At 39.1% G+C, this 25,342-nt stretch overlaps 1 protein-coding gene across 3 annotated transcripts in view; it reads left to right on the top strand.

Annotated features, from left to right (window-relative positions):
- The window catches only part of cdh23 (cadherin related 23), a 669,485-nt gene that overhangs the window by 373,352 nt on the left and 270,791 nt on the right, over positions 1-25,342 (top strand). For all 3 annotated transcript variants that reach the window (XM_008106631.2, XM_062976257.1, XM_062976258.1), the window contains exons 10-11: positions 8,816-8,928; positions 11,560-11,748. In XM_008106631.2, the coding sequence (XP_008104838.2) occupies positions 8,816-8,928; positions 11,560-11,748 (302 nt within the window). The remainder of the gene's footprint in view (positions 1-8,815; positions 8,929-11,559; positions 11,749-25,342) is intronic.

Below are 25,342 nucleotides of genomic sequence, written 5' to 3'. Positions count from 1 at the left end.
GGTATCCTGGCACATTAAGACACCCTTCCCCTTTTGGGGAAAAAGGACGAAATGCTTCGAATTTTCATAATTCACAGGAGAACTTTTCAAAATGTGTACTCTGCCTTTTGTGTAGAAATCATGTATTGCAGAGGGGGTTTTTTTGTCAAAAATTGTTATTCTGAAACACCTGAAATTTTTGTGTAAATTTTCAACAAAATATTCTGGAGTACATTCTTACATATCATAACAAAATAAGTAAGAATTACATCTCTGCTTGTCTATAATTACTCCTTGTTGTATTGGACCTGCTTAAGTAAGATATCACCAGTTTTGCTTCTAGAAGGCATTGCCTCTCAAAACCTACAAAATCCTAGCAATATCTCAGTGGATATGTACAGTCCGGAAGACGTTACAGGGGAGCTACCCTGAACACCTGTCTGAATGTTGTATGAGGTAGAATTCAAGGTGAAGATCACTGAGGTGGTCAAAGCTGCTGATGGACTATTTATATAATGATAACTGTGTCTGTGGCTGACGCTATGAACCACATCCAACAGCATCTATTTTAGTGCAGAGGAGCCCTGACAGAGCACATTTTGATTAATAAATTATCTAGCTCACACAGTGGAAGCTAGGTTCCCCTTTCACATCTCATGAAAGTCATTCGGGCTTAAGTTTAGTGAGTCCAGTTCATTTTGAAGAGTACACATCTTGGCAATAAATGTCCCTTCATCAAGCAGAAGAGAGTGATTGGGAGATGTGCCTAAGACCATTTCTACAAATGAGGAAAAGGTTTATAAGAGTAAAAGAAGTATAGCTGCCTTATTTTCATATCCTCTCGGCTTTGTTGGCTGCCACTTAGCTAGGAGAAAGGTAAACTCAAAATTTTGTGTAATGTCACATGTTTCTTCAGTCTGGAATGTAAATCAAATGTTTATTCTAAATCTAATCAGCACAATATTGTTCATTCTAACGTTTATATATAGTTGGGTTGTGTCCTGAAATGGAGAAAATTCACAGTTTTTTGTCCCCGGCTGAAAAATTGGTTTACTGACACTTGAAAGCCTTACTAAGAGGAATAAGTCAATGATGAGAATTTAACAGAGTTTTCATCCAGTATTTGTAGCTCCAGAACAGGGTTTTTTTGAGTTTTTTTTAAAAAAGCTATTCTATTCAGAAATGTTATGTGAGCTTTTTACATAACAGTTATGAATTTTATAAGAAAAAGCCTGTAATTTTGTGCAAAAACATAGTTGTCAGATAACCACATGTGGGCTTGGTGTGTGTGTATGTGTGTGTAAGATTGGCTGTTTCTTGTGCCAAAACACAGCAATGTTACACCAAAAATACAGGCATATACCTTTTGTGTAGGGTTACTGCTTTCTGCCCATATATAGAAAATCTTGTACAGAATCCATGTAGTTTGCGTGCACACAAAAAACCATGACTCTCTGCAAACATGTTTACTCTGTGTAAAAAAGCACAATTTCAAGAAAACAATGTGCGGTTTTGTATAGAATAATTTTCCAGAGCACTTGAATGTACCAATACTCACAGAGAACTACTTAGAAATACTAGGTTTTTTTTCTACAGAGAGGAGAAACCTATGGAAAGAAATTACCCTTACATGTGACACTGAAATTTTGAAAAATTTACATCTCTATTCTGGACAAACTTTCTTTACAGAACATGGAGAAGCAGTTTCTCTTAATTTCCTCCCTTTTTGTTCCAACTTGTTTTCATGCTACAATCATCCTTGAGCCACTGAAGGGGTCCACCAAAGGTGTCACAAATAAAGGAAAAGTCTCTAATAATGTGGTCTGACAATGAGGGTGAACCTGTGAATAAATCAAGTTTTTATAGCTGAAAAGTCCACATGCACAAGACAAACATTCCTAGTCAGAGGCAACAGAAAAGCACTGGAAAGGTTAATCATATCATTAGGGAAAGTGAGCACCCTTCTACACATGCACTAAAACCCGGAAGAAACCAGGATAAAAGGTGGGGGGGGGTGGCTAAATGACATTCTATGGAAGTGTGTGCAGAATTGGGTTAACAGCTTAAAAGACCAAAACAGCTGATCGGGGCTGTCAAAAAATGGAGCCATGGGCATGCAGGTGGCTAAATGGAAGCACAAATAGGAAGCAATTACAATTAGAACTCTCTGCAACCATTCCTTTCTTCTGATCTTTATTATATTAAACAAAGCTTTAATTAATAGCTGGGTGAGGAAAGAGAATAAGAACTCTGCTTGCGTGTACCTTGAGATATCCACATGAGTGCATATACTATCTAGTACATTTTGGAGAGTCAATTTTTTAAAAAAGCTTCTGCTGGATGTCTCCTGTCCATCTTGTAGATTTGTCAAATATTCTACAAAGAAGGTGTTAGGATGGCAGGGGACCATTTCTTGGGACGGATAGATCTGTGCCTGGATTTGCTGTCAGGTCACATGATTTTTAAAGCCACTTATTTAATCTGAATTTTGATGCTGTCTAGAAGAGGTAGCCACTGTAGATAGCAGGTGATGAACATCATAAAAGGAATTTAAGTTGCTAGTTTTAAAATCTGTTGTTATTGTCTCAGATTAAAAGTGACAGGGATGTAGATGCTTTGTTTTTAATTACTACAGTAGAGTCTCACTTATCCAACATAAACGGGCCAGCAAAACATTGGATAAGCAAATATGTTGGATAATAAGGAGGGATTAAGGAAAAGCCTATTACACATCAAATTAGGTTATAATTTTACAAATTAAGCACCAAAACATAATGTTTAACAACAAATTTGACAGAAAAAGTAGTTCAATACGCAATAATGCTATGTAGTAATTACTGTATTTATGAATTTAGCACCAAAATATCACAATGTATTGAAAACATTGACTACAAAAATGCATTGGATAATCCAGAATGTTGGATAAGTGAGACTCTACTGTATTGAGAGAAATTTGTGGTGATGCTGTGAATGAGAGTGATCCGAGATTACTTAGCTCAGGTTCTGCAAACCCGAGCTGGTGGCTTCCCAGTCTTCTTCTTTCTATATAGAGAAATACTTGAGGTATTTACTGCCTCCAGTCCCAAAATAGTATGCCTGGTTTGACTTGTCTGCACTTTGATTGGGGAGGGGCATTTGCTACTCCACCTCAGGTAGCAGAATGTTTTGGTTGGTCTTCATATAATGACACACAAATGATGACAGTGTGAACATTTAACAGTCTAGTGCTGTAAGAACTGTTGAGGCCTGAGACACTACAGATGGAGGGCACTTCAAATGAGGGAGGATGACAGAATAATTTTTGCAATGATAACCTGACGTTCAACACATTTACTCAGCCAAAGGTAAGTCACAGCAAGCTCAGTGAGTCCTATACCCAGAATCCATGTTAGAGAATGCAAACATTAAAAAGCTCAGTTGAATTGAAATGATATGAGCATTTTTATTTTATAACTGTATATGTGGTTGTGTCATACATCCAGTTCATCTCAATATATTTAGCAAAACTAACATAAAATAAGATCCAGACTACCTGGTCATCTGATTCCTTGCTGTACAGTTAAAATATTATTAGAAGGATCATGTGGGAGAAATGTCAAGAGTCAGACGCCAATTAACGAACAAAACAGAGTTTATTCAGGAGATAAGCCAAAAAGTAAACATAAACACAGAAGATAGCTTGAAACACTTAACTATCAGTGTTTCAAAAGCAGTCCAAACAAAAATATATCTCAAAAGTATGTTTTAACAAGCCAACCTATTTATCCACGCAGGCATTCAAATAAAACTAAAAAGACGCTTCAATTCAGCTTAAAAAACAAATTGAGTTGGCTTCTAAAAAATAGGCAAAACAAACAAGGACTTGAAACCTTCCGAGAGCTACAATGAGTAGCTTAAATCTGGAACTCCAAGCAGGAAAACAAAGCAAAACAAACTTAGAGCCAGTGCAAAAGGCACTTTGGGTCCAAGCCCTTACTGTAGCAGCCAGACGGCTCTGTGGATTTAAAGGGACAGTTCCCAAAAGAATCACCAAACTGGTCTGAAGACAAACAAACTAGAAATGCAGTAAACTGCTTCCACGATGCAGATAATGCCAGGAGCTCCAAGAGAAGGATGAAGAGGCGTCGTCAGGATGATCCAAGGTCAGGTCAGGAGACAGCAGCAGAGTCCGGAGGACAAGCCAGTAGTCAAAAGCTGAGAGTAGTCATCAATCAAAGGGCGAAGACAGAAGCAAGGTCAAATTCCAATCCAGGGTCCGAAAAGGGTGCAATCATCAAAACCAGGTCCACGAAATGGCACAAGGAGCCAAGCAACGATGGTAACAGCAGCTAGAAATAGTAATCAGAGTGCAGTCCAGGGAAACCCACACAGTTCCAGCCCTCCGTTGCAGAGCAATCCCAGATAATTTACATCAGAAGCAAAGTCCCAGTCCAGTCTTCTTGAATGAACAGAAATCCCAATGGCGCTTCAGCAACACCTTGCCACACGCAAAGTGAAGTGACCAAACATTCCCATTTTATTCCCCTTCCTCTTGGGTGTCCAAACACTCACACCCAAACACCAGGTGTCCCAGATCTTACTCCGAATCAGAACTCCACACAGCTAGGGCTCGTGGATCAGGCGTGCCTAATTGCTCGTCGGAGTTCCAATCATCCTGCCCATACTCAACCCCATGCACACTTAAAGAACCATCCTCCCTTCTCCAAGCATCCCAAGTGGGATCTGCTCCTGAAGATACCCCAGGTTCAGTAGTATCCATAGGCCCCAATTCCCCAGACATCTCCGGTGGCTGTGCCCATTCAGTGCCCACTTCCCCAGCCACCACCTGTTGACCAGCATCCATTTCTTCCCCAAACTTCCCATCTGAATCTTCCTCAGAAGATTCCCCATTGAGCTCTCTAATCCGTTTCCTGCGCAACTCCTCCAATGAGCCCTCCTCGCGAGGGTTTTTCCTTCCTCTTCTAATCTCACCACCATCAACCATAATCCCCGAAGGCGCAGTCACAACAAGAAACCTTTCCCTCATTCTAATATTCCCAAAGATTAGCCTTGTAGGGTTGAGTAGGAATTAACATATACAGTAATACATACCCCCTTTTGCTCTTCCTATTGCAAATGTTACATGAGTAATGTTAGAGATCCTTAAACATGAACCCATACAGAGAAATAGACACCCTTCCTACTTATTTATTTTATTTACAGCATTTATATTCCGCCCTTCTCACCCCAAAGGGCGGATCACATTACACATATAGGCAAACATTCAATGCCTTTTAACATAGAACAAAAACAAGACAAACATGGCTCCGAGCGGGCCTCGAACTCATGACCTCCTGGTCAGAGTTATTCATTGCAGTGGTTCATTGCAGCTGCTCTCCAGCCTGCACTACAGCCCGAGCCACAGGATAATGGCAGATCCATCTGCTTGTGAGCATCTAAGGCTAGTTAAATCTGTGAGAATTACAAAAAAAAACCCTGTTAGTGTTCAGTAATTTATATACTTAATCTACAGTAGTCTGCATTAACAATTTGATTTAGGTACTTGTGATTACTAGTAAATGCTGCAAAACCAGTCTTCCACACTTCCTTCTTTCAAATACTGTCTATTCTTTCCAGCTGTAGAACCCTGTAAGTAAAGGAATTGCAAAGGCCTGGGGTTTTGTTGTTTTTCTCTGTTTTCATGATTTGCTCTTTACCTAGAAGTACAGGAGGGAACGTAATTGCTTGTTAGACTAATGGAGCAGATAGACTGATTGAAAGCCACCACAAGTCTGTACTGTCAGCCACACGCTAAATTGCACCTAACCCAGACTAGGGCTTTATAGTGGGTTAGGAAATTGACAAGGAGATGACAGCAGAAAAGGGGATGGCAAAATATTTTATGGAGGAAGAGGAAGAATAACACCTAGAAATGAAAGGGGAAATTGAGCAAATATAGTTGAAACAAAATAGCAAGGAGTGATGTGGTCTGTCTCTTTTTCTCTCAATCTCTTCCTCTTTAATTTCTAACATGGAGACTTTTGTAAAATAGAGAGGCTACTTTGAAATTTTCATCAGTATATCCAGGGGTTCACTCACACCACACCATTATAATGTTTTATTCCACTTTAATTACCATGCCATAGCTTTGAATCTGTTAAGACAAAAAAAGTGGCAAATTGATGATGATGATGATGATGAAGATGATGATGATGTCAACATGCTATGGATCTCAGACTTTGTAGTTGGATGAGGCTCCAAATGAGATCTTTGGCCTAGAATTCTAAATGCATCAAATCTCATAGGATGTTGCCATGGCAGCTGAAGTGGAATATAGTGCTATAATTATGAAGTATGAATTTGACCCAGGTCAAAAATAGTTCTTTCTCTCCAGAGTTTTACTGTATACAAAACAAATACTTTTACGTTTCAAGGAAAACTCATTTGTGAAAAATGATTATTAACTCATCATGTTTCCAACAAGCTCAACTTCTCCATACATACAAACAAACAAATATTGGAGGGCTTTTTAACCAGCAGGTCAGTGACTGATTAACAAGTTACCAGATATGAGTCATACTGTAACTGTTAGAGTCAAATAGCAATAGTGGAATCAGCAAATTTCCATTTCTGGGGGAGGTGTTTAAGAATAAGTTTCCCACTCCTTTCCCTATTTTCCTATTTTCCTGCCCATTTTTATTTTATTTTATTGATATCTCTCCGTTCTCTCATTATGGGGCCAAAAGTGATGTTCACATCTGTACTTTCAAAAATGCTTTCATCAAATTGCACATCCTTCTCAACCTCAGAGAAAGAACCATCCATAATGGTTTAATCTCTTTCACTGCCCAGGTAAGGCAAGATATCATGTGTTTTTAAACAGTACAGTATTTCCCATTGGATCTCTGACTCCTCCTCAGTTCTTTCACCTGCCTCATGAGGAGGAGTTGGTTGCTGTTGCCCGTTTTTGGTCTAAAACTATTTAGTTGCTTGTGATTTCCTGGGTTTTTTTCATCATTTTAAAATGTATTTGTTATGCAATGCTTTTGACACGAAATAAATAAAGTTCTTTCACCTTGCTTCACCCAGGAAAGGCCATATATTCCATTCCTTCATTTTTCTCTTAGTTACTTCTATTTCACTTTTTTTCCTTTTCCACTTCTTTTTAGGCATCCCCACTACTACTTTTGTAGCACATACTCTTCTTAAGTGAGGATGAGGAAAGAAATCTACAGACACTATGCCAGACCTTTAGGATGTTGGAAGTACTATTTCTCTTATTTTTACCCACCTTCCTATAGAAGAAGGTCTATAGGTTCTCTATCTTGGATCAACGCTTGTGTTATTCTGGCCTACCAATCATTCGGTATTCCCAAAATACAAAATGCAACAGCATGTCATTGACTAGATAAATTTGTCTTGACTAGGATGTCCTTCAGTAGATGGGTGCTCCAGCATGTCCTGTCAAAGTAATTAATTTTCTTGCCATATTCTGTTTATGCTAGAGTAATTTAGAGTAATTTAATGCTTGCTTCTTCTCCACTGGCTAAGGGTGCTTCCAGACAGTAATTTAATGCAGGAAAAAATGGGTTAAAGTAACTTGTTTTCACTCGCATTTCTGTTCCCATGCCTCTGCCCAAAACCCGGGCTTTCCCAGGTGACTGCCCCCCCCCCCAAAGCCCTTAAAATGCAAGAAAACTTACCGGGCTACCATGACACCTCTCCAGAGGTCTCCTGGTGCATAGAAATGAGGCACTAGGAGGCAGGGAGCAGGAGAAATTAGCCCCCTCCCCTCCTGGTGCATCATTTCTACATGCTAGGAGGTCTACTGGAGAGGCTTCATGGCAATCTGGTACGTTTTCTTTTAATTTTAATGTTTTTGGGCACGTTTGGGGAAGGGATGGATGCTCTCCTCGATTCTCCAGGCTCATGCAGCCTGAAGAACGGAGATGAGCTGTGAGAACTGACCCCTTTCAGGAAGGCCCAGATCTAATGGGGTATAAAATTAATTTGGGACAAAGGCTTATCTGCTTTGTCCCAAAATAATCCTCTTACTGGACACATCTTTTGGATGCCTCCAATAAAAGTCTGTTGGGCCTGCATTTTGTTCCCTGTCTGGAAGAGCCCTGAGAAAGGCACATTGGAGTTCTTGCTGTGAAGATCCATTCTAGCAAAGGAGAAGGAGCAGTTCAGCCCCACCATAAGATGACAAGACCATTTTCATTTATCTTGCTTTTCTCCTTTTTCATGTTTGTGATTTGGTAGTGGGCAGGGGAAGAGATGGGGTCTAACAGGAAATATTTTCTAAAAACATGTGATCCCTTGCTTTGCCTGGATGGAGACATGAGTTACCACATTCATGGATGTATCCTTCTTCACTGGAATAGACCATTATAGTAAGTCCCACAATCTGCTATCATATACTCAGAGGGAACAGTGTAGATCTGTCTGTGTGTTCTATTCTGCCTAGGATCCCAACTCACTGTCGGAACAAAACCAAAGGATATATTTCTTTTTGACCAGAATGTTCTGAAACTCCTATATTATCTGAACTTTTTGTGATCCTATCAGAAGTAGCTGGTCAGATTTTAAGACTGTACCTTGCTGGACTGAGGCAATGGGAAATAACACTTTATCTTTATCATGCATTCAGCTGTAGTTGACTTGGGATTTCAAACAGCACAACATTTTGCAAGTTAAGCTATTTTTTCTATCTATGGGCAACTGTGGAAATCAAGAAGGTTACTGGTATATATGTGAGTGCAGACATGTGAAACCTATATATTGAGTCTTTAAATTTTTATGCTCTTCTGCACAGGAGTTTTATTTGTCCTGATCCTTTTTATTTTATTGTCAGGCAACACCAACAGTATCTTTGCACTGGACTACATCAGTGGTGCTTTAACTCTGAATGGGCCACTGGACCGAGAAAATCCTTTCTACGGTGCTGGATTTATTCTTACAGTGAAGGTGAGAGAGTCAGAGACTTACTGTATTGAATGATTCAGAATATCTCAAGGGAACATCAGCTGCTGATGCACAAGCTAAAGGGGAATCTCACATGATATCAAAACTGAGGAAACTGGGAAACTGTATTTTGCTTCATGTGATTACATTTGAAAATTGGTGAAAATTTTCAAATGTATACTTAAATACATTCCATTCTAGTTTAAAATAACAATTAGGGGAAAAAATACATCCACGTCATTACTGTTGTTCCCTAAGAAAACACATGTTTACTTTTGGGTTTAAGTACAAATAAATAAATTTAAGTTTCAAAAATCATGTATTTCCTGTTGAAGCTAAATGGTTGATATCAATGTTCACATCTTACATGAATACCTAACTGAAATCATCCTCTCTATTCACATAATACAATAGTAATACATTTATAATACTGTACATTGCTTTCAGTGGACTTTTGTAACCTTCTTGTCAGACTCCATTGTAAGATTATTTTGTCCTGTCCCATGACATTCCTTAAAATAATTTATTTTCCTTTTTATCACCAATCGTAATCAATATTGTGAGCCTTCAAGTCATTTCCAATTTATCACAACCTTATCATGGGTTTTTCTTGGCAAGATTTGTTCAGATGGATTAAGGGAGTGTAACTTGCTGAAGTGGGCTTCCATGTTCAAACCTAGTCTCGAACAGCTCTCAAACCACTACACTATGCTGGCGCCAACTGCAGTGATAGCTTTAAACAAACCCATTATCTTGGTGCATATGAATAACAGTGGCTGCGAGATGGTGATATAACAGAAGTTAAATAGCACACACAAAAGTTAGCACAATGCACAAGATATTAAGCTGTCCCACATTAGACATGAACAAAAAAGTGTGAAACAAAAGTGTCTGGATTTTTAGTAACCTTGTCCTATGCAGTGTAATGTTTTGCTTTGATTCTTTAACTTTTCCATATCCAATACTGTTAAATGTGAGACAAATCTTCAACCACCCATGTGATGTAATCAATCTCTCTGGCAAATTGGACAGTCCTGTGGAGCTAGCGGTTCTCAAATGAAGGGTTGCATTTCTGGAGGCCTTTCTGCTAGCACAATAAAATTGCCATTACAAATCAAGGTGCCTCTCCTTTTTTTCCATTTTTGGTCATGTCTATGGTAACAATAACATTTGGTGATTATCAAACCCTTCCGTGCCCATGCTGAACCACAAGAATTATAGCAAGGAGGGACGGGAGAGCATGGCTGATAAATGCCTTGAGGAGCCATGTTCCACTGTCTGCAAACCTCTCCCTCCCTCCCCACACATCTCCAATCACAGCTGTTTAATTAAAATCAATACCAAGTGAAGATACAGGTTGGAAACATATTTAGTAGTATGGATTCCACTAGGCTGGAGGGGGTGAAAAAACATCCGTTAGAGGGTCATTGATTGGGAGGGGGGCTGGCAGTCTCCAAGGGAGTACTGATCACCTCCCTGCTGCCTAGAAGGGCAGTACTTTGTCAGGGAGGGAAAGTGGCATGCAATTATTCCACTTGACCTCTGTTGAGGGTCTTTCTGTGAAGTTCTACATGGTCAATATGCTATTATCATTATCCCTTGAAATCCCACTTCTTCTTTCCCTGGTTCAGTTTTCTTTGAGATCTTTAAAGAAGAATCTAACTAGAGGCAGAATCTATTTTTAAATAGAGAAAAGACTGCCTTTTTGCCACCCCTACTAATAAACTCACTATCATTTTGCAGTCTAGTTCCCTTTCACCTCTTCCTCTGGTAGATTGCTCCTGCAGGGAAGAAACCAAATATAATAATAACGAGGTTTCTATATTACAAACTTCAGCTGAGCAGAATTGTAGTCTTCAAAAAGCAGGGTTGTTATAAAAAAAAAGTTGGACTACTTCTCTAACCCAGTGAATAATTTTTTAAGACTGTTCACAGCCACTGTCTTATCCTCATCTGTCACAGTGTTCTTCCTGCTCCTTATCTGGCACCATTTTATTTTCTTCCTCAACTCTAACCATTAAATATTGAGTGAACTGACACCATTGTAAAATCAATCCAATTGGCTGCAAAGCAGTAGCAAGACAGAAGATATTGCATGGACTCATAGAATTTGCAGAATGTGGGCATACTACTACTACTACTACTGCTAATAATAATAATAATAATAATAATAATAATAATAATAATAATAATAATAATATGGCACAATTGCTGTACGTGGTGCTTTATAAGTAAAAATCACCAAAACAATACTCCATCCTCAGGCCTACACTCTAATTAAGATATGACACAAAAAGAAAGGGGAATGGCAGTATGGTAAGGGGTTAAGTTCAGCAGCTACTTCCTTTTCTTCTCAGAGGCCACAACAACAGCATTTGGGTTGTATGGAAGGGTCTTTCATTACTCTTTTTTTGATGACACCTGTTACTCACACATTTGTCATGGCCAGATTCAAGAGAGCACTTCAATTTAGGCCCTCAGTTCTGACTTTTGTTCAGTGTGGGCTTCTAATTTTGTCCTTCCTCTTCTGCTTCCTTGCAGAGATTTCTTTATAAAGGCTATTTTTTTACAGTTATTAGTGACTTAAAAATAAAGGCCACCTTGTTTCTTTCCTTCCCATTTTCCCTCTTTCAGGGAACAGAGCTGAATGATGACCGCACACCATCCAATGCAACCGTGATGACTACCTTCAACATTCTTGTTATCGACATAAATGACAATGCACCAGAGTTTAACAGTTCAGAATATAGTGTGGCTATTCCTGAATTGGCTCAAGTGGGCTTTGCTCTTCCACTTTTCATCCAAGTGCAAGACAAAGATGAGGTAAGACATAAGAATAAACAAGAAAGGAAAATGTTATCTTCTTCAAATGTTCATGACAAATAAGCATACTGTAAAACCTTTCTGTTTAGACAAGTCTTCAGCAAAAAAAACCTAGACTAAGTGACAGGAAGGCAAATTTTTTTGGCTGGAGAGAAGTGCAATATAACCTGACAAAATACCACATTAATATATGTTGTTCTTAAAACATTTATGTTTATTGACTGTTTTATGTGTTTTATATATGTGTGAAATTGCTGCTACTTTGCATGATGTTTAATATGTTGGAAGCCACTTTGGGTCCCTTTGTGTGGGAGCAAAGTGGGTTATAAATATATATATTATTATTGTTATTATTATTATTATTATTTATTAGAAGCAAGAATCAAATACTCTTATGAAGATACATTTTCTTCATTGATTGTCATTTTTATATCATCTATCCTTTGAATTCTGCCCATTTTGTGTCTTTCTTCTTATTTGTCATGAACATTTGAAGAAGATAGCATTTTGCTTTCTTATTCTTTTATTTGAAATACATATGTTTATCACATTATAAAAGGCAGTAATCTGGTGGCAAAAACAGCTCAGAAAGAGGCAAGGGAGGAGATGGATTATGCCAGGTGCAAAATTCTTCCACCCTATTGATATGAGCAGCATACTGACATAAAGTTGGAGCAGGGTGATAATGTCTGAAGTAATTTCTAACATTTGTAACGAGAAGAGATAGAAAGATAGTTCTCCTGGAAACAGGATTTCCTCTCAGTCACAACCACCTACAGATCAGTATATTTTTACTCAGATTTGCCTTGCCTCAACCATAATGTCATAAACATCTGTCAATATATGTGCCATATCTCTTATTTGCTTATATTTTATTTCTGTTTATTTCCTCTGCACAATGGCTCCTTAAGAATGAACTATTACATGATACAGCATTCCCTCACTTATCGCTGAGGTTAGGTTCCAGAGCCACCCGCAATAAGTGAAAATCCGCAAAGTAGGGACACTATACTTATTTCAGTATTTATACATTATTTTAGTAGTTATACACTATTTTAAGTCTTTATCAACCAATCGTGTGTTGATAAATCGCCTCCTTCTCCTCCCGTTGCCACTTGGGCCCCTTTTCTTTCCCTTAGGCTTCTCCTTCTTTCCTTCCTTAGGCTGTAAATTGTAATTTTTTTGTGATTTATAATAGTCTTATAGAGTTTATTGAAAAACCGCAAAATAACGAATCCGCGAAAAGTGAACCACGAAGTAGTGAGGGAACACTGTATTTTTCATATAAAATATTGCACATTAAATGGAAACAGTAACAAAAGAAAAATAGTTCTTAAAAAGCCTTCATAGAGTCTAGCACTTAGTTTTTACACCCTCAGCATTACACATGTGCCATCGAACACTGGTAAAGTATAGTGCATGTTCATATTTGTTAACCTTCCCATTGATGAAAATTCAGTTTTAAAACTTTTCAGTGTTTTAAACTGTTGACAGTAGCAGTTAATTATCTGTTGTCTTTCTCCTGAGGCCTAATAAAATTTGGACAGCCACATTATACTGCATAATTTATTAAGCCATTCTCCTACGGTAAGGTGTATTCTTGCATCTTAACTGTTTGGCATCTTAATTGTAATCATCTGTGTGATGCTACATAATCCATTACTGCAAGGAGATAAATTGCAAAATATGACAATAATAATTTATGGCAAACTGTGCAGTTTTACCAAGATCACTGTGACATGTGGAGAATGTCTCCAGCATTTTCAAGATCTGCATCTTCTCAGTCCATAAAGTATTATTTTCTTCTGTTAGATGAGGACAATGTAGCTGATGAGTTCTAGCAAGAACAGTTGCTGTTTTTGTGCAAATGACTGTCTTCTTTTCTCAAGTTATGTTTATAAATTGAAAGGGTTCTTTTCCCTCCTGGTGACAATCATGAGTCTATGGAATTGAAAGCTCGGGTTATTTCATCAAAATTCTTCCATGGGTTCATTTTTATCCTGTATGCATAAAATGCCTATTTACATTCAAATTCATCTGAAGAAATTAGACACTCTGGCTGTGTAGAAATCAGTGCTCATACTTGACATCACTTCATTTCCACATCTCCACTCTTATTCTCTTATTCTCATCATTGCTGGTCTTGTTGAGTGTATGTGTGTGCCTTCAAGTTGCCTATTGACTTATGGTGACTCCATGGGTTTCATAGGGGTTTCTCATGCAACGTATACCCAGACATAGTTTTTCTGTTTCCTTTCCCCAGAAATATAGCCTGTTGTATGGGAATATAAATTTTCTAGGATAAAGTGTTAGAAGTATGCCTTCTCTACCCCTTCTAACTAATAAACTTACCAGATCTAATTGTTGTAAATGATATAAGACTGTTATACTTAACCAGATTGTAACCCAGGATTGTTTGTGTTGAGACTTAATTATGTCCATTAAAAATATGCATAGTGAACGGGTTGAAGAACATTAACACAGAGCTAGATATATTTGTTAGTAGGAGGAGGCTTCTATTTTATTTTCACACAACACCTCTGAAGATGCCTGCCATAGATGTGAGTGAAACATCAGGAGAGAATGCTTCTGGAATATGGCCATACTGCCCGGAAAACTCACAGCAATCCAATGTGGAATTTCTATGGCAATTTAGATGGGTTCTAACAAATACACACAGGTAAAATGCAGTTTTTAATTTTTGTAAACAGAATTTCCCCAAACTTGTTTCCCCCCCCCCCCCCCCCGATTGATGGTAGATTATGTGTTCATTTTTTCTTCATTGGTTGTATTTACTACAGTTTCATATGACTGCAGCTTACTGACTTGTCTGGACTGGATTCATTAATATGAATTCTATTGATTGTAGCACCGGACTAGATCATCTAGGAATTCCATTGGCTTCTCCCCAGCCTGGAATTATGCACTTCAATTATTCTATATATTTGGCTCATGTATTCATGTCTTATTTTCTGTGCATCATCCACTCTTATGGCCATATTCAAGATATTCTTAACTACCACAGAGGAAAAAGTTAATGGTAGGCAGCTAGCCCCTGCTTACACTTTAAGCTAGAAATTAGCTTTCTATTTATACAGTGTTTAAGAAAGTAGCTCTTTTCTGGCTGCAGCAATAGTTTATATCAGAACATAACAATTAGTTTAACCAGACCCCTTGTCAATTTTCTGGTATTGATTATAGTTTTCATCTCTGATTATCTCCAGAGTTTCTGAATTGTGGATGATGATGATGATGATGATGATGATATTTATTTGTTACCTGCCACTCCTTGCAGCCTGAGGAGGATTATAAAATAGATAAAACAGTGAGGTAAAACAAAACACTATTAAAATACACCTAAGGGCCCATCTACACTGCCATATAAAATCCAGATTATCAATTTTCAACTGAATTATATGGCAGTGTAGACTAATATAACCTGGTTCAAAGCTGATAATCTGGATTGTATATGTCAGTGTAGATGGGCCCTAACAAATACAAACAGGTAAAATGCAGCTTAAAATTCACAAATTAAAATTTACTGGAGGCCTTGTAGATAAAAGTAAGTTAATGTCTTCTACTTTGTACTGTTTTGAAAAAGAAGAAGAAAAAGAAGAAAACGTTTAAATGGTTGAAGCATTGCAAGTAATGCCATGTCACTTTTGGTTGTATTTGAGAACTTGTTTAAATATTTTTACATTTCAGGGTGAGGGCTGCCAAAATAGCATTTTTAACTATCCCAGAGCTTGTGGGATTGTGGTATGTATGAATTTGTTTGTATGAGGGTGCCGGGGATCCCTAGGTCTGCATTGGATTCCTCCAAGGTCAACATGTCTCCTCCCTACCTTAAGGAAAGCAGTTATGTTGATTTTGTATAATTGTAAACCTCTCCATGTCTATTGTTTGTCATCTTGTTCTATATCTATGATTTTGGATCTGTGTGGTTTTAATACTTGATGTACTGATGTTGTTTTTAACTTTTATGGAATTTAAGGTATGTTTATTGTATTTGTATGTTTTTCTGTATGGCATTTAATTGTTGCCAATTTGGAAGCTGCTCTGAGTTCCCTTCAGGATGAGAGAGAGTGGGGTATAAATGTAGTAAATAAATAAATAGTTACATGTATGGTTAATTTACACAGACCTTTGAGAGGTGCCTATACAGGGTTAGGTACAGTACAACATTTCTAGTTCATGACTTGCAACTTACAGATGCATATCCAATCCTTATGGTGCTGCCTTCACTGATCATTTATTTTAACCCAGTGGTTCCTAACCCATGGGCCGCGGTGACCTAAAATAAGGTCCACGAGATATGCGGGAAAAATTGGCACCGGTGGTGCATGCCACTGTTGGAGGAGAGTGAGAGAGAGAGAAGGAGAGGAAGAGAAGGAAGGCCTTAGCGGCTCTTTCTCAGCTTTGGGAGGCTTCCCAGGCTAGGGCGGAGAAGACTCACCAGGCAGCATGAGTGAGGGAGCAAGAGAGAGAAGGAGAGTCCCCCAAAGTAATTATTATTAGCTCCCAATGTTGGAGAGTGATTCCTGGTCAAAGTGGCCCCTGGTCAAGTGGTCCTTAGTCAAAAAAAAGAGGTTGGGAACCACTGCTTTAACCAGAAAAGATTTTTAAAAAGTAAACTGAACTTGAGAGAATTGCTTTAGTAGTGAGGATGTATATAACAGCAGCAGTATATGGGATCTGCTTCCTAGCAGGAACATAAGTGCTACTTGTGAAGTTGTAGTGCTGAGAGGGGAAAATGACACAGACGCTCACAATAGGCATACATATGGAATGACAGGATTACTCATCTAAAAAGGCCTCTTGGGGAAAATGAGAACCATTTTTAGAATATTGCTGAAATAATTTATTTACTTTCCTGAAAAACATACTTTCCTCTCCTTAGTCACTATGCCAAAAACATAAGAAGCTATGCCATTAGAGTGAATGCTAAGGGGTCCCTGCTTCACAGAGGGCACACTATCATTTTAACTTTTTGTGGCGACTGTAGAGTCTTTCACAATGTTTAACATATCGAAAACTCATTTATGGTAAATAGTTTGACTTACCTGTCCCTGGTTTTTTCTTTCTCCTGTTTCATGTTTCCTTCTGTTCTCTCACCACTTTGGTATGCATTCTTTAAAATGATTTTTAATTTAATTGTGCTGTCTTCTTGTTCAGTGGTGTTATAGTAAGGACGAGCCAGAATGATGTGTATTTTTGGCATAAATCTGTGGTACTCACTGTTTTTAATATAGACATACTTTGGTTAACAAAGAAGTTTTTTTTAATAAATTGTTTACACCTTCCTTTTTTTCCCAAACCTTTGATAGCTACCTTTTTTCCACATCACCAACAGCAATTTTTCTTTCATGCTAGGAGTGACTTGAGAAACTGCAAGTCGCTTCTGGTGGCCGTCTGCAATAACATTGCCCAGGGGATGCCCAGATGTTTGATATTTTTGCCATTCTTGTGGGAAGCTTATCTCATGTCTCCACATGGAGAGCTGGAATTGACAGAGGGAGCTCAACCACTCTCCCCAGATTCGAACTGCCAACCTGTCGGTCAGCAGTTCTGCTGGCACAAGGGTTTAACCCATTGAGCCACTGGGGGCTCCTAACATCAGCATGTGGAGATGGTGAAGAACGTCTGGAGAAATACAAACATTTGGTGTCAGGTTGCCATAGCATGTCTGCAGTAAACCATGTAATAAAGTCTGAACTGGAGAAAATAAGCAGGTTTCTGTTATAGTTGACCACACTATAGCCATGAATAGCTGCCCAGAGGCACAGGCAGGTAAACAGGAACTGCCTCCAAAATCCAATACAGAGTATGCATAAGTGGCAAAACAGTGGCTGGATCTACACTGCCCTATATCCTAGGATCTGGCAGTGGAGACTCATATAATCCAATTCAAAACAGATAATCTTTATCAGATCCTGGGATATAGGGCAGGAAGAAAAATAAGGCGCAAAATGAACACCCAAGGCCTTCAGGAGCCCTCCAAATGAGCCCTTCTCCAAACAGCACTCAAGGATCATCTACCCACAGAACACCCCGAAAATGTTGAGGAACATTGGAACAAACTGAAGACCTCCATCATCACAGCCTGTGAAGAAACCATTGGATACCAAACTAAGAAACATCAAGACTGGTTTGATGATAACGACAAAGAGATCCAACAGCTAATTGATAACAAAAGGAAAGCCTTCCAAACATGTCAGAGAGACACCAACTGTGCTGCCAAGAAAAAGATCTATGCCAGTACAAAAGCTGAGGTCCAAAGAAGGACCAGAGTACTCAAGAACATTTAGCGGACAAAGAAGGCTGAATAAATCCAACACTTTGCAGATACCCATGATGCTCTGGGATTTTTCAAAGCCACAAAGATCATTTATGGACCAAGAAACCATGGCATACAGCCTCTACGCTCATCAGATGGAACCAAACTTCTGAAGGGCAAAACATCATTTGCACTACGTTGGAAAGAGCACTACCAGAACCTGCTGAATCGCAGCTCCAATGTAGCTGAAGAGACCCTCTCACAAATCCCGCAACAACAAACCAGAGATGAGCTTGCAGCACTGCCTAGTTTGGAAGAAGTCAGCAATGCCATCAGCCAACAAAAAAGCAACAAAGCCAGCGGACCTGATGGAATCCCTGCTGAAATCTTCAAAGAGGGTGGACCTGAGCTGATACAACTTGTCCATCAGCTCATTGAAAAAGTGTGGGTGATCAAGAAAATCCCAGCAGACTTCAAGGATGCCACCATCATCACCCTTGATAGAACAGACTGTGGGAACTATTGCGGTATCTTCCTTCTAACCTCCGCTGGGAAAATCCTCACAAGAATCCTTGCAAACCGCCTTCTTCCTGTCTCAGAAGACACACTCCCAGAATCCCAGAATGGCTTCCGCCCCTCTAGAGGAACAGTGGACATGATCTTCATTGCTCGACAGCTCCAAGAAAAATGGAGGGAACAACAAAATCAAGGGTAGTAATTACTGTATTTACGAATTTAGTACCAAAACATCATAATGTATTGAAAACATAGACTACAAAAACATTGACAACTAAAAGGCAAACTGCGTTCGATAATACAGAACGTTAGATAAGCGAAGGTTGGATAAGCGAGACTCTACTGTATGTTGTTTCTGACTGTTTTGTGTTTTTCTATAATACTTCAGTGGAAGTAGTTCAAAATCACATTTCTGCCTTCAGTAGAGCTTTTAGGAACATAAAGAACAAAATGTGATTTCACACAATGTAAATTAAAATATATGCTGTTGCCTTCACTGTGTCACCATATGTGGCAATGATATCTATCATATACATCTACTAGACTGATGTCATACATCTTGCTGAATTACCTGACTCATCTTGCCTTCACAAAAACAAATATGAATTCTGATGTGTGGTCCTCTGATTACTAAAAAAGAAAAAAGAAAAATAAAAAAAGTCTGAGGTCTTACCTCAAACTTCATAGCTGGAATGAAGCCTGCCTCATCCTTGCAATCAGTGAGGCCAGCAGATATCAAGGCAAGCCATACCCGTGAGTGAATACATGGAGGAATGAAAGGTTCCCTTCACACAGACTGTCCTCAAATTGAGAACAGAAGAGGTTACTTTTTGGCAGAGAGGGATGTGTTTTTGCTTACAAGTAATGTTTATTAGTATTAACAGCTTTGAGTCTCCTCTAGGAGAGATAAATTGGGGTATAAATAAATATAACAACAACAATAACAACAATGGGCTACATCAAATAATCAGTCTAATACTCTGTTTGACAAGTAGATTATAACATGGCGATCCATGCATAATAGAATACATACAGACTGCACATTTTTAGCATGTTATTAAAATTCATGCAGGCACATACAATATCAATGCATTACATAGGTCATAGCTGTAAAGGATAACTGTCTGCTCTGTAGAATTCTTTCCCAAGAGCACTCACTGCCAGTCAGAATGAATTAGATTTCACAGAGGTTTTTGCAATACATAGAATTCACCAGAAAATTACCCTTAAAGAGGGAAAATCAATCATTTGGAGCAGAGATAAGCGGAAGTCGAGTCAGCCTCGGATTGATCCCGTCTGTGCAGGCGTGTGTGGAATTCAGCAGATAGCCTGGAGAAAGTGGGAGGGAGGCAAGAGAAAGTTTCAACACAGGAAAGAGGTGAAAAGACAAAATAAATTGTGTTACTCGAGCTTTCTCGTTGCTTTTCATTTCTACTGACATAGTTCTTCAAGGACTACTCAGATGAGTTTTTGAACTGTGTCAGCTTCACTTTTCAGTCAGCCCACATTTAATACCTGGATGTGAATGTGGATCACCACCCCAAGTAATTCATTAAATGTTAATTGATTTGATTTTGGAGCTATTATCTCATTTACCTCATTTACAATGGGGACACATTTAAAGTTTGCTTCTTCCCAGGCTTCTCAAAAAACTTGCTTCTGAATAGTTTGATAGCACTTTGAAATGGCAAATGAAAAATGCTACTCTATGATAAGATCATCTTAGGGTTGTCATAAGTCGGAAAGACTTGAAGAGACATATCAGCAGCAACAGCAACAATATCACATGCAGGCAACAATAGCTTCTGCTGCTGTTGTGTGCTTTGAAGGTATGACCCATGATGAACTTAGCATGGGGATTTCTTGGGAGATTTATTCCTAGGCTGAAAGGTCCATCTGTGGATTTCCATGGCTAAGCGGTGATTCGAAACTTAGTCTATTTGATGTTCACACCACTACACCAGGCTGGCTCTCAAAAGTATTCCTATCCCCTTCAGGTTGGCTGAACAGTGAAGTTGGATCCTAGCTACACATCAACCACTAGGCTACACACCTGCATGGCAGTTAAAGTGTAGCACACTGAATTTTCCCTGTATTGAGAGTCCAGATTTTATTGCATCTTCTATATTTTGCTTTACAAAACAAAATGTTATATTGTCCTTCAATAACAAAAATGGTCTTATCATACAAACTGTTACTGGCATGCTCTAGAAGTGAAGAATTGTGTATATTGGATAACAGGTGGAACCACTTATCAGCTACATCTTGTACAAAGAAAATGAGGTTTGCAAAAGCCGTTAGGCTAGCAAATGTACACAAGACAGTTTTGCAGAAGTAAAAGCTAAAGCCAAACTTCTAATTCTGCATTTAGTGGAGTTGGAATACAACAGGCAATATGCTGCCCTCTCTAAGTGAGGTTTTCCTGGTCATCCAGAGGAAGGTTCATGCTGACCGTGTATTATGCATTGCCAGGAGGAATAGATAGCAGGATTTTATCTATAATTCATAGTAGAAACCCTTATATTAACATCTCTTTTATTCTGTCACAAGTCTCTTGTATACATTTGTGACAGAGGCTGAGTACTTGCTCTTTGAAAAACCTCCCCTCTCTTCCTAGCGAACAACAGGGGCCTTCCTTAAGCTAATCACAGCTTCTTTGTTATCGAACAAATGGTGGGAAAATCACTAGTCAATCATCTCAAAGTCTAAAATGCTGCTTCTGTAATGAAGTGCACTAAAATGGCCCTCTAATCTGTTCTTTGTTAGCTTACAATCCTTCTCCTGCACTTTATTATTTTTTTAAGGACAAGGAAGTAGTGGCTTCTTTTATTTTTCTAACTCTATATGGTCACTCTGTGTGCTTAATTGAGCTTCAATTAAGTGGAGCAGTGAATGAAAAGTTAAAGCTTTGGAAATTTGTACATTTGGATTGGCATCATGCAAAGCAAATTAGAAAGAACGCTGAGGCTACATATGCCCACATATGTTCTACATGTGTGTGCATGTGATTTCTAGTCATCTTCGACTTATGAAGACCCATGAATTTAATAGGAGTCCTCAGAATTGGTTTTGCCAATTATTTCCTCTGAAATAAATCCTACAGTAACCAGTATTAGCTGATGGTTTCACATCCAAGTACTAACCAAAGCTGACCCTGCTTAGCTTTTAAGATCAGATGATATCTGGTGCCTTATCTTTATCTTAATAACTGATCAAGGATCAATATAAGGATATTTATAGTACTGACTTCTATTACTAAAATAAATATCTGTCTAGTGCCATTGCATACTTACTCTAAGGACCTCATTACATTGAGATCCTGAAGCCAGGCGACAGCTGGGAGCAGTGTGGTGAATCTGAAGGGCAGTTGAGGAAACCATCACTTTACGCCCCACATCGCCCCCTTCCCCATCACACAGGGGAAGTCATCACTGCCTGGCTTAACCTCGTGCTGTCCCCAGCTTACTCAATCAGAACACAGGTAGTCACCCATGTTCTGAATTCTTGCTCCCACACACTTTCAACATGGAGCCTTGTTGGAAGTAGCCCTATGTCATATGATGGGTTCTGGCAGGCTCCATGCCGGCTCTGTGTTGAAAATGTCCTACAGTAGGGCAAAAGCCTTGTGTGATGGGGTGTTAAGTCTTACGATCCAACAGACTGCATCAACAGTGCATGTTGTGATTTCAGCTTTGCAATATCACAGGTCTTGAAGGTCAGCATGCCAAGCAGTCAGAAACACAGATAGATTAGGAGGCAAAAGCAGAGGTCTTTATTCTCAGTTGCCAAAGAGGATGTCAGCAGAGCAAGCACTCAATGTACTGACATAATACAAAATTTAGAGCATTTTAATTCACTTTGACAGCTATTCAAGAAACTCACACCAGCTCCTGATTGGCTAGGATCCGAGCTCCCGTTCACTGAGAATTCTGTGGAGCAACTCCCATGATTTGCTCTTGAGGTGGTGGTGGGAAATGCCATAAATTGTCATTTGTTGATTTGAAGTGTCAGTCTGTTATAGGATCTGCCACTGACAGAGGCACGATCTAAAGGAATGTGGTGTGGCAATATGGAAAGCAGTCCATGATGGACTTAATGGTGCAGCCCGAGTGAACACAATAGGTTGGGTTCAGTGTACACAACAAGCAATTATGAATGATAGGCAAGTCAATGGAGGAAACTTAACCCCGAGTCTGGGTGTTGAGTCTCGAGCAGAGATAGCTCGGATTTTATCAATAAAGGCAGGAAAATCATGAATGGGAGAGGGGTTCTCAATAATAGTAGGGAGAAATTCTTAATGAAAAGGAGAAATTTGTCAATGGGTTCAGGGAGTACTCTGACGTGTATATGATGAGCTGCTCCCCCCTCCCCCCCCCCCCCCACACACAGTCTCCTGGTCTACTGTGAAGGGATTATGCAGATGGGGGTATGGGTGCTAGGTGCAGCTAGGCAACATTCCAAAGGTGATTTTATGGTGAAAGGTCACTGGAAGACAAAAGGAGCAGCCCACTGGATCTTATTTCATATAACTTGATTTGAGTTTTATATAATTAATCAATCCTCGAGTAGCTATAACTCCTCAGATGCAGTGTAGTCATCAGAAGACATCCTGTCACAGTCCTCTACATGTATGTGCCAATAAGCAGTGTGCAGACACCCACAACATTGTGGGCCATTGCCTTGTGTGGGAGATCTATTTGCACTGTCATTTGTGCGTGTTGGAACCTAATGCACTCAATTCCTAGGATGACTGGATGGGCATATAGGATGTAGAGACATCTTGTTCCCCCCAAATAGCATGGAGAGGAGTGAAGAGCTTTGTATCAGTGCATCCACGCATAATATGAGCGCTGGAAAGAATGTGGCCCTGCATATATTGTTGCCCTGCAGTTCCATCATTGCTCACTATTGGCTGTATAGTAAACTATGTTGGAAATTACAGTTCAGCAACATATGGCATCCTGCATAATTTTTCTCCATCATAATAGGCAGCACCTGACATTGCTGAGATGTGCTGAATTCCTACTTACTCCACTTATCTTTTGCTATTAGGCCAGTCAGTTTTAGTGGGTCAGATTGCACTCATTTGGACTCTGGCTCAGTATCATTATCATAGAACTTTCTAAGGAAATGAGTAACTGACTAACCTGATGGGGATACAGTTTTTTTTGTCATTGTTAATTATTTTGCCTTTTGGTGAAAATAGCAATGTAACATCAGCAAACTATCATGGAGTGGGAGCATTGTTCCCAAGTGCTTATACTGTTCTTATGACTTGAAGGTGTGGCATTCGTCAATGTGCCTAGACAAAGCCAAGCTTAAAAGGGGGACAGAACTTATCGATAACTCTCATTCACTTTGCATAAGCCCAATGTCACTACAATGAATGGGTTGGAAGCCTTTAATGTAATTCCAGACAGATAATGTCTCGGATTAATATATTTACTTGTTTTGAAATGACAGGAGGTTTTGGATCCTGGTTTTGAAGGGATTGTATTCCTTCCTGAGAAATTACACGTTAGGTTCATTTGTTACTATAGGGTTGCCTGCCGAGTGTTGGCCTATGAGCACTGGTTCAATTTTTTGGTTGCTCCAAAGTATTGGGCTGATGGCCTTGGTTTTGTTTTCCTCATAAGAAAGAGCACTGAAGCATTTGCACTCTTCATAGAGGGAAAATGCAATTCTGCAGGTTGACTGAGGCATTGCAATCTGATTAGAATATACGATTGGAAAAGACGTGTAAATTGTCAGCCTCTAGCCTTAGTTTAGAAACCAGAGATATAGACAAAGCTTAGGTCATATGGAACTGGACATCCATTATATTCATATCCACTCTCCCACAGTAATGAGAACTGTGACATTTAAAAGGTTTTGAGTGTGGAATTTCTGAATATCTATGATTTCTGTTCCAAAAGTGGGAACTGCATGGTTGGCCATAAGCACCCAAGTCAGGAAACAACTTTACAGTGTTATTACTGGATTCATTACAAGGTGATAGTTTAATTGCACAAGTTGCTGCACAATTAAGGCAATTATGCATACAGCACCCAGCAATTATCCACCCAGTGCCCACCTATTAATTAGTACAATTTGTGCTTTTGAGGGAGAAACATGATACACAATTGTAGATGTTAATGTACCTACAATGTTCAGCAATTATTTGGATTTGCTTGGCAAAAATTACAGATCAGAGAAGTGTCCCATTGAAGTACTACCAGCATGAGAGAATGAGAACATTTCTATAAAAATCCTTATTCCTCTCTCTCTTAGTGCCTTTGCACATTTCATATTGAGTCAGTCTGTTTTCTCATTTTCCTTATTCTGAGTGTCTGAAATAATATTTCAGGTAGAAGTAGATTGAAGTGGGGATGGAGGGAGATTTACTTGCTTTTAAAACAATATAGAAAATCTTCCAGAATCTCCCCACCTTTTCCTGTAGGCAACTGTGTGTCAGGGGGAGATAGTTGTGATCCAGCCTAAGCCAATCTCTTCTGGTGGGCAGCTGATAACAATTTGAATATTCAGATTTGCTCTCAGCCATCTGCAGGGGTTCAAAGGCTTCAGTAAACTAGGAGCAAAGAAAGCAGCATGGGGCAGAAACAACAAAAAATGATGAAATAAATAAGAGAGAAAAATATACCACTTCTCCCAACGGGCAGATGAATTCCACTTCTCAAGACTTCACATGGGGAAGCTGAGGCAATGAAGTAGTTCGTAATTAAGGATGGCAAATATCAACAGGCTGATCTGTTATCCCAGCTGGAAGGGAATTAAATAGCCCAGATCTTTTCCACACATGCT

Source organism: Anolis carolinensis, chromosome 3, assembly GCF_035594765.1.
Source record: "Anolis carolinensis isolate JA03-04 chromosome 3, rAnoCar3.1.pri, whole genome shotgun sequence".
Taxonomy (NCBI): domain Eukaryota; kingdom Metazoa; phylum Chordata; class Lepidosauria; order Squamata; family Dactyloidae; genus Anolis; species Anolis carolinensis.
Note: the sequence above shows the minus strand (reverse complement) of the source record. Positions and strands in the feature narration are given on the sequence as shown.